The following is a 12,786-nucleotide window of genomic DNA, read 5'->3' as shown; positions in this document are numbered from 1 at the left end:
ATATTTTTAACAAGGTAAATGTTATCAACCTCTCAAGATTATGTCTACCGTATTTGAATTATAGATCCTCCTATCATGTGATCAACTAACATATTCTAGTTTAAAAAGAACTTATATCAAGTTCCACTTAAGAAACCACTATGGTCATAATTTTCCTAAACACGCCTCCTTAGGATTACCAAAGATGACACACTATCTCAAACTTTATGAAATATCATGGTACCTCTATTGAAAATACTTATTGCTATTGGATTCCATCAACAATAACCCAATCCATAAGGAATCTATAATCACCTTAAGACCTCAACCATATGTCAAATTCATTACAAATTTTAGCCCAAGTTTATTATTCTCTTAAGGTTGAGAGACAATTCAATATAGCAGCTTCGTGAAATCATGACTACTTGATAACCTTATGTTTTGACTCACCATAGGTCATGTCCAATGTGTAACCGTACATAGTAGTACACTCACCATGGGAACTTCATCTCAATAACCAAGACCAACCATCCCTCTAATTAAGAGGTAGTGTATTTAGCCTCAAATCGATTGCCTAAATCCACAAATCGATCATGAATAAATAATCTATTTGCAAAGAACACATGAATTTGATATTCTGTGCACCTCCTAATGCACCCAAGTTATGTACAGTGTAAAATATGTCAAGTCAGCATGTCAATATGGTATAACATAAAATAGGATAAATAAAAATAAAATTGGAATCATTAAATAAATAATGAATCCAAAATTATTATAATATGTCATGCTTTTAAGAGTCATATTCTAACAAGGATTCAAATTATCTATTGGAAAAGAAATTTGATGAGAATAATAAAGAGTAATACTAGAAGATTTTGGTGTCTAATTTCTCTTGCCTCCACTAATTTTGCATGTTGACAATGTTAATAGCATTTAAATTGCATTCAATATAATCTTGCAAATGCAAAACCATATATATCAAGGTGGTTTTATCATCTCTCTTGGATTAGAGGGAAATTATATTACTAATTAAGATGTCTAGATTGATTTTTTATAACCATTTAGATTAAGAGCATGTTTGGAAGGTTTGAAGAGTAGATGAAAATAATAAATTCATTCCTATTCATTATTTATTGTGTTTGGATTATGACTTATCATAAATAGGAATAAGAGTAGAAAATTCATTCTTATGAAAACCAAAACTGCTCATGTCTTGATTCCTCCACATATTTACAGAGTCTTGCCATTCAATTCTATGCTATTCTTACTCATTTCTCTTCCAATAAACCAAACTCACCCCAATTGGTTTATACAATCCTCTTAAATAAGTAATGTTGTAATAAGCTCTTTGTGAGATAAGTCTATGCCAATTTTCGAGTGCAAAGGGTTATATATTAAAAAATGCATTTCACACCTTGGGCAATTTTCTTTTAATTGATGCATTTTTTGCTTAAGAAAAATGAGCATGCTAAAGAAAAAAGTGAGACACCAAACAGCATTAATTACCGAAAAAAGAAAAAAAAAACCATTCAATGCAATGCACCTTCCAAACTCCACCTATAAACTGGTGCCTCTAGGGCAACATTGGGAGGATAGCAGGGTGGAATAAAATATTATGTCCCAAGACCTAGTTTGTTATCTCTGGTAGTGAAGGCATTAAAAGAAAGAGGGTGACTTCAATTCCCAGATATAAATGAATGAACATTTTTTTTTTTAATCTATTTTGAAAAGGCTACAGTCAATGTAGGGTTGGGTGGTCATGTGGAGGAGAACATAATAAAACCCATGATGCCAGACAAGGTTGTTGAAAGTTTTAGAAGGAATATTTGGGAGGATGAAAGGGAATTAGAAGGTAATTTGGAATTAGGGTTTACGATGTATACATATGAAAGCAAACAAACACGCCTTTGTGGGTCTCTCCGTCAGGTCAATGGGTCTATATGCTCTCAATATCTCTTGAGACTTTTGAGAATATTTCTTATTTTTTATTTTTTATTTTTTATTTTCCGCCTAGAGTACAGTCTTGCTTTCTCGTTTAAGCATGGAAATGGGACTCCCCATTAATTTATTCGTTGAAAAAATAAATCACCAGGTAATATATATATAAGAGAGAGAGAGAGAGAGAGAGAGAGAGAGAGAGAGAGAGAGAGAGAGAGAGAGAGAGAGAGAGAGAGAGAGAGAGGGAGAGAGAGAAAGAGAGAGAGAGAGAAAGAGAGAGAGAGAGAGAGGCATAGAAGCGAAGAGGGTGGGGGAAAAGGAATCACACATGAGGCTATCTTTCTCTCTCTTTGATATTTTACCCCGTCGTCTCCGGGGAAGGAAATCAAGGTGACCATTTCTTTGCTGCTTTGTTGTGTTTTGAAGAGAGAGAGAGAGAGTAGAGCCTTGTTCTAGTGTCATTTTCCGAGATACACTCTCGAGGAACACACACCCAAATCCTCCCCTTTCCATGCCTTTTCTGTATATTTCTTTTTTAATTTTCCGTCCATTTGCTCAACAACACGCAAATCTATTCTCTTCCATCCCCATCTCTTTTTTTCTCTCTTTATGGCATGTCTGTTTGATGAAGTTGGAAGAGTCTTTCTTCACTTCGCCCTTCTTTAGGAACTCACCTTTGGCACATACCAAGGAGTTGTTTCATAGCTTTTCATTCCTCTATCAATCCAAATCTCTCTCTCCACCTGAGAAAAGTTTCATTTTTCCCGGATTTCTTGGGCACCAAGTTGGACTAGCTTGAGAAAAAGCCACCATTTAGAGAGAAAATCTAGTGAAGATGCCCTTGGAAGGAGTTTTCATTGAACCCTCTTCAAACCCAGTCCCGGATCTTTCTCTTCACATAAGCCCTCCCAACAACACTTCTTCTCCCACATCAATTTGCAATATTAGCAGCAATGAAGGAGGTTCAAACACCAATCTTTTGGGCCAATGCCAAGCTCTTAAATCTGACTCTAACACCTCCGTAAGGAGCAACTTGCAAGCTTACACCGAGCTTTCTTTAGCACACGCAGCAAATGTGATGGATGAAGACGGCCGATGTTCGAGGAATTTCACAGTTGGAGCTGATCAAGAACAACTGCACAACCCATATCATCAAAATCGTCATCATCATCTCAGCCACCACCCTAATAACAATTTAAATCACATAAATCATGGGGTTTCACTGCTCGATGTATCCGATGTTCTGAGGCCAATAAAAGGGATTCCGGTCTATCACAATCGTTCCTTTCCCTTCTTGCCTTTGGACCATTCCAGAGAGAAGGATTCAAGGATGAACTTGTACCAATTGTCATATCCCTCTTGGTCTTCGTCCTTGGCACCATCTTCTTCTTGTTCCTCTTTGTGCTCTTCTTCTGTTTCACACCCTCCTTCACCTTATTTTGGAGGAGGTTTGGATCCCATGTCAATCTTGAATTCCGGACCTAATACTTCTTCATCAGCCTATCGGATAGCGGCTGCAGCTAGGCTCAATGGGCTCTCGTCGGATGCGTTCAAATCCCATCAACTACACCATCACCATGTCCCTAGTCACCATGGAGTTGGGCCTTCTGAGGCTTCACATGGGATGATGAGATCAAGATTCATACCCAAGCTCCCTACTAAGAGAAGCATGAGGGCTCCCAGGATGCGCTGGACAAGCACTCTTCACGCTCGATTCGTTCACGCCGTGGAGCTTCTCGGCGGCCATGAAAGTAAATGTTCTTGTTTCTCTCTTCTTTTCTACCTTTTTTTTCACATGATTTGATTTGAGTTTTTGAGTTCTGGGTATGTTCTCTTTTTAGTATCATGTTTGATGGGTTTTATATTTCTGGTTTAGGGGCTACTCCAAAGTCAGTTCTTGAGCTCATGGATGTTAAGGATCTCACACTAGCTCATGTCAAAAGTCATTTACAGGTAAAAATCTCACTACTGTTACCCCACTCTCGCCATCTCTCTCTCTCTCTCTCTCTCTCTCTCTCTCTTTGTCCATGGCGGTGGTCTTCTATCTCTCCGGCACAGTAGCCGATGAATGCAGTGAGTGAATGAATGAATGAATTAAAGAGTGAGAGGAGTCTGATCTTCTGAGACCGACAGCTTCTGATTTCAGAGAGAGAGAAAGGGAGAGAACTGGAATCATAAGAGACAAAAGAAGTCATCATTTCTTAATAATACACCTCAATTACTAACTTATCAAACATCAACCTCGTGATTAATGATGAAACCAAGACAAGCCTCTGAAGCCCACAGAAGGAGAAGAGAGAGAGGATTTTTTATTTTTATTTTTTTTTCCTTTTTCTTTCCTTTTTTTTTTTTTTTTCGTTTTTCTTTCTCTATTCCTTCAATTGTCTTTGCAAATGCTTCCCGATGCCCTTTGCAGATGTATCGAACAGTTAAGACCACTGACAAGCCTGCAGCTTCTTCAGGTAATTCGTATTGCTTAGCCCTTCAGCCTTTTTTTCTCTTTTCTTCTTTCAAGCAGCCTTATTTTCTAAATATTTTTCACCACACATCAGGCAAATCCTCTCTTTCTCACTTCTATTCCTTCCACCATAACCCATTATGGATAAAAGAAATGTTCCTATATGCATCCATGAGTCGATAGATGCATGCATACATACATACATACATGTGGATACATGCATTGCAAATTGACATTGATTTGGACTTTTTGGGGTTTTTTTTTTTCTCTGTTGAAGGCCAATCAGATGGGTCTGGTGAAGAAGACATCTCCCCAATGGGCAATGCCAGCGACTGTGGCTTATGCCGATTCACCGATCAAAGAGGAGCCTCGGAGGGGTCTCTGCAACAGGAAATTGACTACCCTTCTACAAATTTGTGGAGTAACTCGTCAAGGTGCACTGCCCATCTCTCTCTCTCTTTGTGTGTGTGTGGAAGCCTAGAGAGTTATATGCCCATTGCCCACGTACGCTTTTGAATATGATGGAGTCATGCGTTTTGCTTTCCTTTTTCTTTTGCATGGTACCTTAGCTTGGAAATGCAAACCCACGTCCACCATTTTTGAAGAATAAAAGGGTTCTTGTGTCAGCTTTTGCTTTTCCATTTTTATTTTAATTTTTTTCCCTGTTTGGCTTGTTCTTCTTTTTCAATCTTTTGTTTTGGAAGATTTTCTCTGCTGAGATGTGTTATCAGATAATTAAGTAGCTTTGATGGAGTATTAAAGAGAAAAGCTTACAGGAACATTATTAAATTCTAATTAGGATAAGGGAAAAGCAACCTCGGTAACACTTTTTCTTTTTCTTTAGAACTCTTTCTCACTGCTTTCACTATTGTTATTATCATTATTCTTATTATTAAACTCCGGTTCCTATTCTCTCCACGAGGGCACTCCATATATGACCAAAAAGGCTACTCGCCAACTTGACTTGGGCGCATGCTCTCCTCTTTCCCATAGTTTTCGTATCTATCTCTTCACTGTGATCATGTCATTTTCACTTCATTTTTTTCTTCTACTCCGCTATTTCAATTGGAGATCATAACTACAGTCTTACATTAATTGACGTGCCATAATTTTTTATGATTCATTATGAATTCCAATCCAAAGCGATTTTTATTTTTTTATTCAACTTGTTTTTGTCATATTCATTTTGGTGCTTCTATGAGCATTTTCTGGGTTTACAATATCTAAGCCTGCCACACTGGCCCGATTGTGCATGTAATGAAGTTTACTAGATCTTTTGTTACTGAATTTATTCAACTATGATGATTCTTTTCATGCATGCCAGAGCTCATTTCAAAAGAGGATAGCTAGCACTCTTTTGGGTGATTGTTGATTTATGTTCAATTCAAAGTGATATATTTTTTGTTTTTGAGTGCACCTAGCTGACTAAGATATATATATCTTATTTAATCATAGAGAAACTTTATGGTCTGAATGATGGAACGACTCAACTAGTATTATGATATGAGAATTCATTTCTATCTTGAGTACACATAATGCCTTTGCTGTCTGAATTATGGTATGACAGTGTCTTTCCTTCTGGGTCTATAGAATGCCTTTCCATATATATATATATATATGCAGTTTGATTTTTTATTTTTGATATTTGACTTATGTAACCAGTTAAAACGCTACCAAAAAAAAATATATCAAAGACGAAGGATGAGAGAACTTAGAGTGTGTTTAACATGTTATTTTATTAAGCGTTTCTAATATTTTTAATATAGAAAATGGCTTTAATTTATTGTATGTTAGTGATTAAAATTTTACTTAATTTGGGAATCACTTAAGTCATTAAGTCATTAGCCCATTTACATATAGAGATTCTTTCCGATATGAAATTATTAAAGCCATTGATAATTTCATCACATTCAAAAACCAAAGTAAATCACCAAAATCACATAGAACTTCATTTTCATCTTTCTTCTCTAGGCCATGTGTCATGACTCATGAGAATGGTATAGATACTTCAAGTTGAATATAATATTGTCTGAATTTTTTTTATTAATGCGCTAAACTAGTATTAGACATTATTTAACAATTTTTGGAGTTAATATAAAATACAAAAGCTAAATATAATGATACAGATGTCCAAATTAAGAAGTATAATGGCAGCTACTCTCAATAGTGTGATTCTTTTCCTTGAAAGTGATTATGCTGTTGGATCTTATTGTAATTGCCACAAGTTAAATTAGAATGACTGACAACTTGCATAGGTTTTATTACCAATTGTAAAAAATTGTAATTATAAACCTATACAAACCTTCATTTCTTATTAAGAGTACGTTTGGTAATAATTTTACGAAGCGTTTCTAATATTTTTAATACTTGAAAGATAAAAATTTTTAAGTATTAGAAAAGTTGAAAACACTTTATAGAATTACAACCAAATAGACTCTAAAACAAAGATTAGCCGGAAATTTTCCAATAAGGTTGTAACATTAAACATATTTCATTACATATCTTGAAGAAATAGTAAAATTTAAGGTCTCATTTCTTCTTTGGCTTTTAATTTTGTTCCCTTTAGTTACACCTTGTGTAAAAAGTAATAATAGCTTAATAATAAAAACATTTTGTGTTATATATATATAAAATAAAATAAAATAAAACTATTTTTAGTTAATGTGCCATGGAAAAATTAAGAATTATTGCATCTTTTCCAACTTATATAGACCCATAATGTGGCTTTAACCACTATGGAACCTGAATGATAACTTGAACTTGCAGCAGCTTGAATTCAAAGTGTTTGTATCGAGCATATGAAAATATGAAGTCTAAGAGAGTCTTCTATGGTTGTCCAATTTGTTTCTTCTTTGGATCCATTCATTTTAAATATCTCCTTCGGTAATGGAAGTGAGAGGAAGCAATATAGGTAAAGTTTTAACATCCTAATTAAGATAATTAATATTGGTTAGAGGATCGTATTTGAATAATTAAACATAATTGTCATTAGTATTTACCTCAAAGTTCACATTTGTTTTTCAAGCTCTTTACACTTGAGGAGCACAACATTAGAACACAAGAACCACATTACAGCATCAGTATATTAGGTAAAAAATTAACAAATTTGCCAAAGACTTATTGCTAAATTTGTAGATAATAATTGATAACGATATTAACAAAATAGGGTTTCGATTGCCTTGTAGCAGTAGTTTAGTTTATTTTTTTATTGGCTGATTTCTTCTTTCTTCATTGGTGAGAAAAAAGGTCTTCTACTCTAAAATCTTCTCATAAGCCATGAAAATTAAATTGACTTAGTCTTCAAAAATGAAATTCCTCTAGGTAAGCTTGTTGTATCAATGGAATTTATGTTGTGATAATGGTTGTTTTAGAAACATGCATAAGGTTCTCTAATTAGCTTTGAATGGCTTGAGAGTTTACAAGATTTCAGTGATCTCACTTTTAATGGATTAGAAGTTTTCTTGGTAAGCTGCAAATTTCTGAATATATGGGAACTCTTCTGTATTCCCATCGACTGTTGCTGTACATTACAAGCCTTTTATATACTATGCTTGGTTTACATTCTACAAACTATGGAACACTGCAAAACCTACTACGAAATCAAATTCTAACTAGGGTTTAAGTATGATTGTGAGGGTTGTCAATGAATGATACAAACTTCAATACTTTGGAATCAAGTGTTGCAAAATAAATGTGCTTCTGGGTATATCCTCATCTTTCTTTCTTGTTCCTTTTGGACAAACCATATACCTTAACAATGTATAGAAAACCTTAAGGAGCAAATCTTTTCCTCCATTGAACCAAATTAGAACTAGAAAACCAGTTATTCTTTAGAATAGATTTTTGGGTTGTGACCCATATTTCTATTTGAACTTTCAATTTAGACTTTCGAAAATTTGATGCTAGGCTCAAACATTATAAACTTCTTCTATTCTGTCACTTGATTGAATTTGAATGTTAATACCGGAAAAGTTATACTGTGTACATTTCTGTACCAAGACTCTAGATTTGGAAATGCTTTTAGTGGCTACATGTTTGCAGCCAAAACAGAAGAAATTAGTATCATGATCTGACAAAATAAGAAGTGTACTGAGACATGCATCCTTAATATGATCATATTATGCCATAACCATTATACGTCCTACCAAAAGATTTTGTATGAAAACTCATATATACCATAAGTTAAGACGCCTGCCCCTCATCTTATACCTCATATGCAACAACAGATTAGGTTTCAACTTGTCTAATACAGATTGAATATTATTCTATCCTTACCTGTTCTATTTCCGTTAGCGCTATAGTTCTATCAGTCTTCAGGTGGTATCAAAAAATTTAATCACTATATAGGAAGCTATAAACTCTACATATGGAAAATACCACCAACTTTGTTCTATCTATCAAGTATTACAAACTTGATATACGTCATCAACTCATTTCCCAGAAGTTCAAGCTTATGGATAAAATGTTGCTCAAAATGTCATCAGAGCTATGAGCCCTAAAGACTTGGTTTTGAATCTCTCTTCTTTTTCTTTTTTCTTTTTCTTTTTTCTTTTTTTTTTTTTTTTTTTTTGTTTATCGCTCCTTTTATTGAACCCACGTCCAAGAGGAAGTCCCATCTGCGGCAAGTAATCAAACAATGTGGAGTAGGTTTTCTCTATCATATTCCTTTCGTTTTGGAGATAGAAAACAACAGTCACTTCCACGGCCAAACAAGCCCTTAGTTTCCTTCTAAGAGTTTCTTCCTAATAGTTTACTCCAGTTCCAGGGTCTCCAAAATGAGGAGAAAGAAGAAATATTATTGTTTATGCTCTCAATCTTTTAATTATCTCTCCATTGAAATATGGGCTAATTAACTCCCATGCCACAAAAGGTAATTATATTTCTTTTCTTGAATCCCTTTAAATCCCAATGTTTTCTGAAATTTTACAAGAAAATTCCTTTCTTGAAACTAAATTCAACTTCAACTCAAACTCAACTCCATTGTTTGGGAAAAGGGTCACTTAGATGTTTTTTAGGGGTGATCATATCAAAATGTCTTCCAGACATAGTTTTCATTATTCATTGTAACAAATATATAGGACTTTATGAGTGGCCCAAACCTAGCTAATTAACTTTATTAAAACAGGTTGCCACCATTGAATCTTAACAATATGTCCTAGTAGCTTTAGAAGTTACTGTCAGGACTGCATATAATTAATAAATCAATGATTTGGGCATATGGATATTGAGGGTTGAGAGTGAGATATTTCAATTATAGAAGTATTAAATAAGCATCAACTGTAATTTGATTTCTTTACGTTTGGTTGGTTATTATATGCTGGGAACTAAAACAGTACGATGTGTACCTTCCAACTACGATACATCTGGGTGATTGACAAGTAATGAGAACTTTTGCTCCTTCCCTAGGCAGCTTTCGAAGAACTAGGCACTAGCTCTCAGACCCTTATACAAGTATAAAAATTTTTGGTCCATAGAGGTTATAGCCTATCTATAGAAAACCCTGAAGAAAGTATTTCCCCTCAGTTCTTCAATTAAAATTAGGAAACATGAACAAGATCTGTACTAAAACCTCTTGAATCCCCAAAGCACATGAATTGTACTAATAACTTTGAGCTACTTATTTTGCACCATATCCCAATGATCCATAAAGATCACTTCTTCCTGTAATTGAGACTAAACCATATTTCTATGATAGGGTATATTTCCATACCGTTTTTACTTTAAAAGAGCCCATAATTATCGTTACATTGAAACCAGCTTGATAAATATTCCTTACATGAAGTCCTCTTTATGCCTTTCTTTTCCTTGTTTTTGCAATGCTAGAAGTCTCAATTAGTACCTGACAGCAGTGGCTATTAACCTGGATAGTTCTAAAGGAATTTATGTTATAAAAATTTCATTTTTTTTTTATTGTGAAAGAGTTTTGATTGTAAAAACCCAAGCTCGGAGTTCTCGTTAGACAGCTGTGGCTATTGAACTCAATCTAGTAGAAAAGTTTCTTCATTATTTTCTTTTAGATGTGTAAATAAGTCCCAGTTCAAATTCTATATATTCTATATGAAAGCATGTAATTGGATCACTTACATATGGGATAATGAATCTCTCCATCTCTGGTTTATAAAGCTGACTCATCAGAAATTCATTGGCATGACTACAATATTCGAATAGGACCATAGCTTTTCATTATTTTATGTTACTGCCTTTTAGGAGCCTCTTCACTTGGCCCTCTATGGTGTAACTTGTTGCTCTTTTTGGGACATGAAGGGGTTTCTTAATTTGTCCTTCAATCTCTTTTCCTAGACCCATAAAAAGGATTCACAGCAGTTTGATTCAGCAGATCTAGGACGAGATATCAGATTGTGTGAATCATAGGAGTAATGTTGTATATAAATAACACCATTTGTGTGAATTTTCATGATAGCCAAACAAGTTAAGACTGACTCCATATTTTATGAATTTTTTAGCAGTAGAGAGGCTTGGTTGCAGCAAAACTCTAGTGAGATGGATGGGCTCAAAACAGCATCTTTTCCGTCACAACAAAGATCGGGACATCAAATAGAGGTATTGATTCAAGCCTTCCCATACCATCCTCAATTTTAATATTGCATAAGCAACTTTGGATGGCAAGAGAGAACCAAAATTTCCAAATGTTACAGGAATGCAATTCAACTCTACTGAAAGACTACCTAGGGCCTAATCTGGATTGTAAAAACCCGAGCTTGGAGTTCACGCTAGGCAGACCGGATTGGCACGGAAAAGAGCATGACTGATACGATACATCTGGCTTCCTTGATTTTTGATTTTGCTTTCTGGGATTGCTTCATTGTCTTCATGAACGATAAGAAGGAATATATTTATAAAGAAGTGTTGGTGAGGAAGAAGCAGCCATAATTCTTCTAGATTTGTGAATGATAAGTGTCTTTTGTATTTATGTATTATCCCTTCTGGGGATGCTATGAGTGGCTAAAGCTACACTTCCATTAGAGTTGATGTGGTTGTACACGTGAAAAACAAGAGAGAAAGAGGTGACAAGAAAAGGAAAATGAATATGGAATTATTGGTGGTTTATTGAGTTCATATATGGTTAAATCTTTCTTCCTGTGGCTATGGCTATGGCCATCTTCATTGGACTATGTATGACAAAAGGTATTCTTCTAAACTGTAAACAATCAAATCATTATATTATTTCTCAACAAACCTCACTCAAATAGGATAGCGATTGATTGTGAATATTTCCATCAAAGCGCATGAACATGTATCATTTTAGATACTTTCAGCATTGATTAATTTAGTGGAGAACTTTATGTCAAGCCAGCTGCCATCATTTAGATGTGAGTTAACTGTCACACAAGCTTGGAATGATCGTATTTTTTGGGGCTAACTCATATGATTGTAGCATAATTCATTTTGAATTTCGATTATGTAGCTTGAGGGCTGATTACTTTCGCCTTTAAAGTACGAAGAAAAAATGCTAGGGTGGGGTTAAAAATTTTGAATCTTATTTGCTTAGAAGTTCAGTACATGTTATGCAGAAACGATCAAATCTATTAAGTCATTTTATTTCAGAATGGTTAAGAGTTAATGGATTGACTTCGTTGAGCTTTTTGTGATGATGTTAGGTAGCGTTAATTTGGACCCAAAATTTTTAAGCTTACTAGAATTTGAGTTTGGGTTATATTGAAGCGTCCAATCTAGCTGGGCAGCATGGGCTGTTACCATACCAAAGCCCACTAGGTGTCCTTTCCATCTAATGCTTGATAGTGTTAAAGAGGAGAGGAAAATTTTTAAAGCTTTTAAAGCTATGTCTTTTTGAAGGAAAGAAAAGAAAATTAAAATATATATATTATATATAATATATATATATATATGCAAAGAAATTTTAAAATTTTCTTTTATTTAGTTGTCCATTAAAAAGTTGAGAGAAAGAAAATTGGGATCTTTTTGGTAATGTTTTAAAACAATTTTTTAAAAAGAAAGTTTTTTAAAACAGTTTTTGAAAACGATTATATAATATTTTGTAAAACAAAAGTTTATTTAAAAACCTAAAACATTTTTAACATATTTTTAAATATGTTTTTAAAATAATTTTTATGTGTAATATTTTATTTTTAATCATTCTAAATGTTTGTATAATTATTTTTTTAAATAGCCTTAAAAAAAATAAAAACAACATAAAATAACTAAAAGATATTGTCTAAAAACAACATATTTTATATTCTTATTAACATAAAATAAAAAACAATTTTTTGTTATCAAATAAGTTTTTCAGGTTTTTTGTCCTAAAAAGCCGTCGTCAAACACTCCTTAAAATATTGGTTAAAAGTGTATTTTCTCTGAACTTTTTTCACATTTTTTTTCCTTTTTTTTTCAAGTTATTTTTTTCTCACCTTTATGTTATCCAAATATTATAA

General features: G+C 33.9%; 1 protein-coding gene across 2 annotated transcripts; it reads left to right on the top strand.

Moving 5' to 3' along the window:
* Positions 1 to 2,158: 2,158 nt before the first annotated feature.
* On the top strand, positions 2,159 to 11,480 carry LOC117913201 (transcription repressor KAN1). 2 transcript variants are annotated; one of them, XM_034828167.1, is made up of 6 exons: positions 2,159 to 3,668; positions 3,794 to 3,870; positions 4,334 to 4,379; positions 4,653 to 4,809; positions 10,843 to 10,936; positions 11,032 to 11,480. In XM_034828167.1, the coding sequence occupies exons 1-6, from the start codon at positions 2,753 to 2,755 to the stop codon at positions 11,143 to 11,145; spliced, it is 1,404 nt and encodes a 467-aa protein (XP_034684058.1). In that variant the 5' UTR covers positions 2,159 to 2,752; the 3' UTR covers positions 11,146 to 11,480. The 2 variants fall into 2 exon arrangements, with proteins under 2 accessions (XP_034684058.1, XP_034684057.1); XM_034828166.1 differs by having other exon boundaries at positions 10,840 to 10,936.
* Positions 11,481 to 12,786: the final 1,306 nt, after the last annotated feature.

This window comes from Vitis riparia, chromosome 4 (genome assembly GCF_004353265.1).
Source record: "Vitis riparia cultivar Riparia Gloire de Montpellier isolate 1030 chromosome 4, EGFV_Vit.rip_1.0, whole genome shotgun sequence".
Classification (NCBI taxonomy): domain Eukaryota; kingdom Viridiplantae; phylum Streptophyta; class Magnoliopsida; order Vitales; family Vitaceae; genus Vitis; species Vitis riparia.
Note: the sequence above shows the minus strand (reverse complement) of the source record. Positions and strands in the feature narration are given on the sequence as shown.

Excerpts from the sequence above, each read along its gene's own strand:
- LOC117913201 (XM_034828166.1), top strand. The coding sequence starts at position 2,753 with ATGCCCTTGGAAGGAGTTTTCATTGAACCCTCTTCAAACCCAGTCCCG. Across the intron at positions 3,871-4,333 it reads ATGTCAAAAGTCATTTACAG|ATGTATCGAACAGTTAAGAC; the intron begins GTAAAAATCTCA and ends TGCCCTTTGCAG. Across the intron at positions 4,380-4,652 it reads CAAGCCTGCAGCTTCTTCAG|GCCAATCAGATGGGTCTGGT; the intron begins GTAATTCGTATT and ends TCTCTGTTGAAG.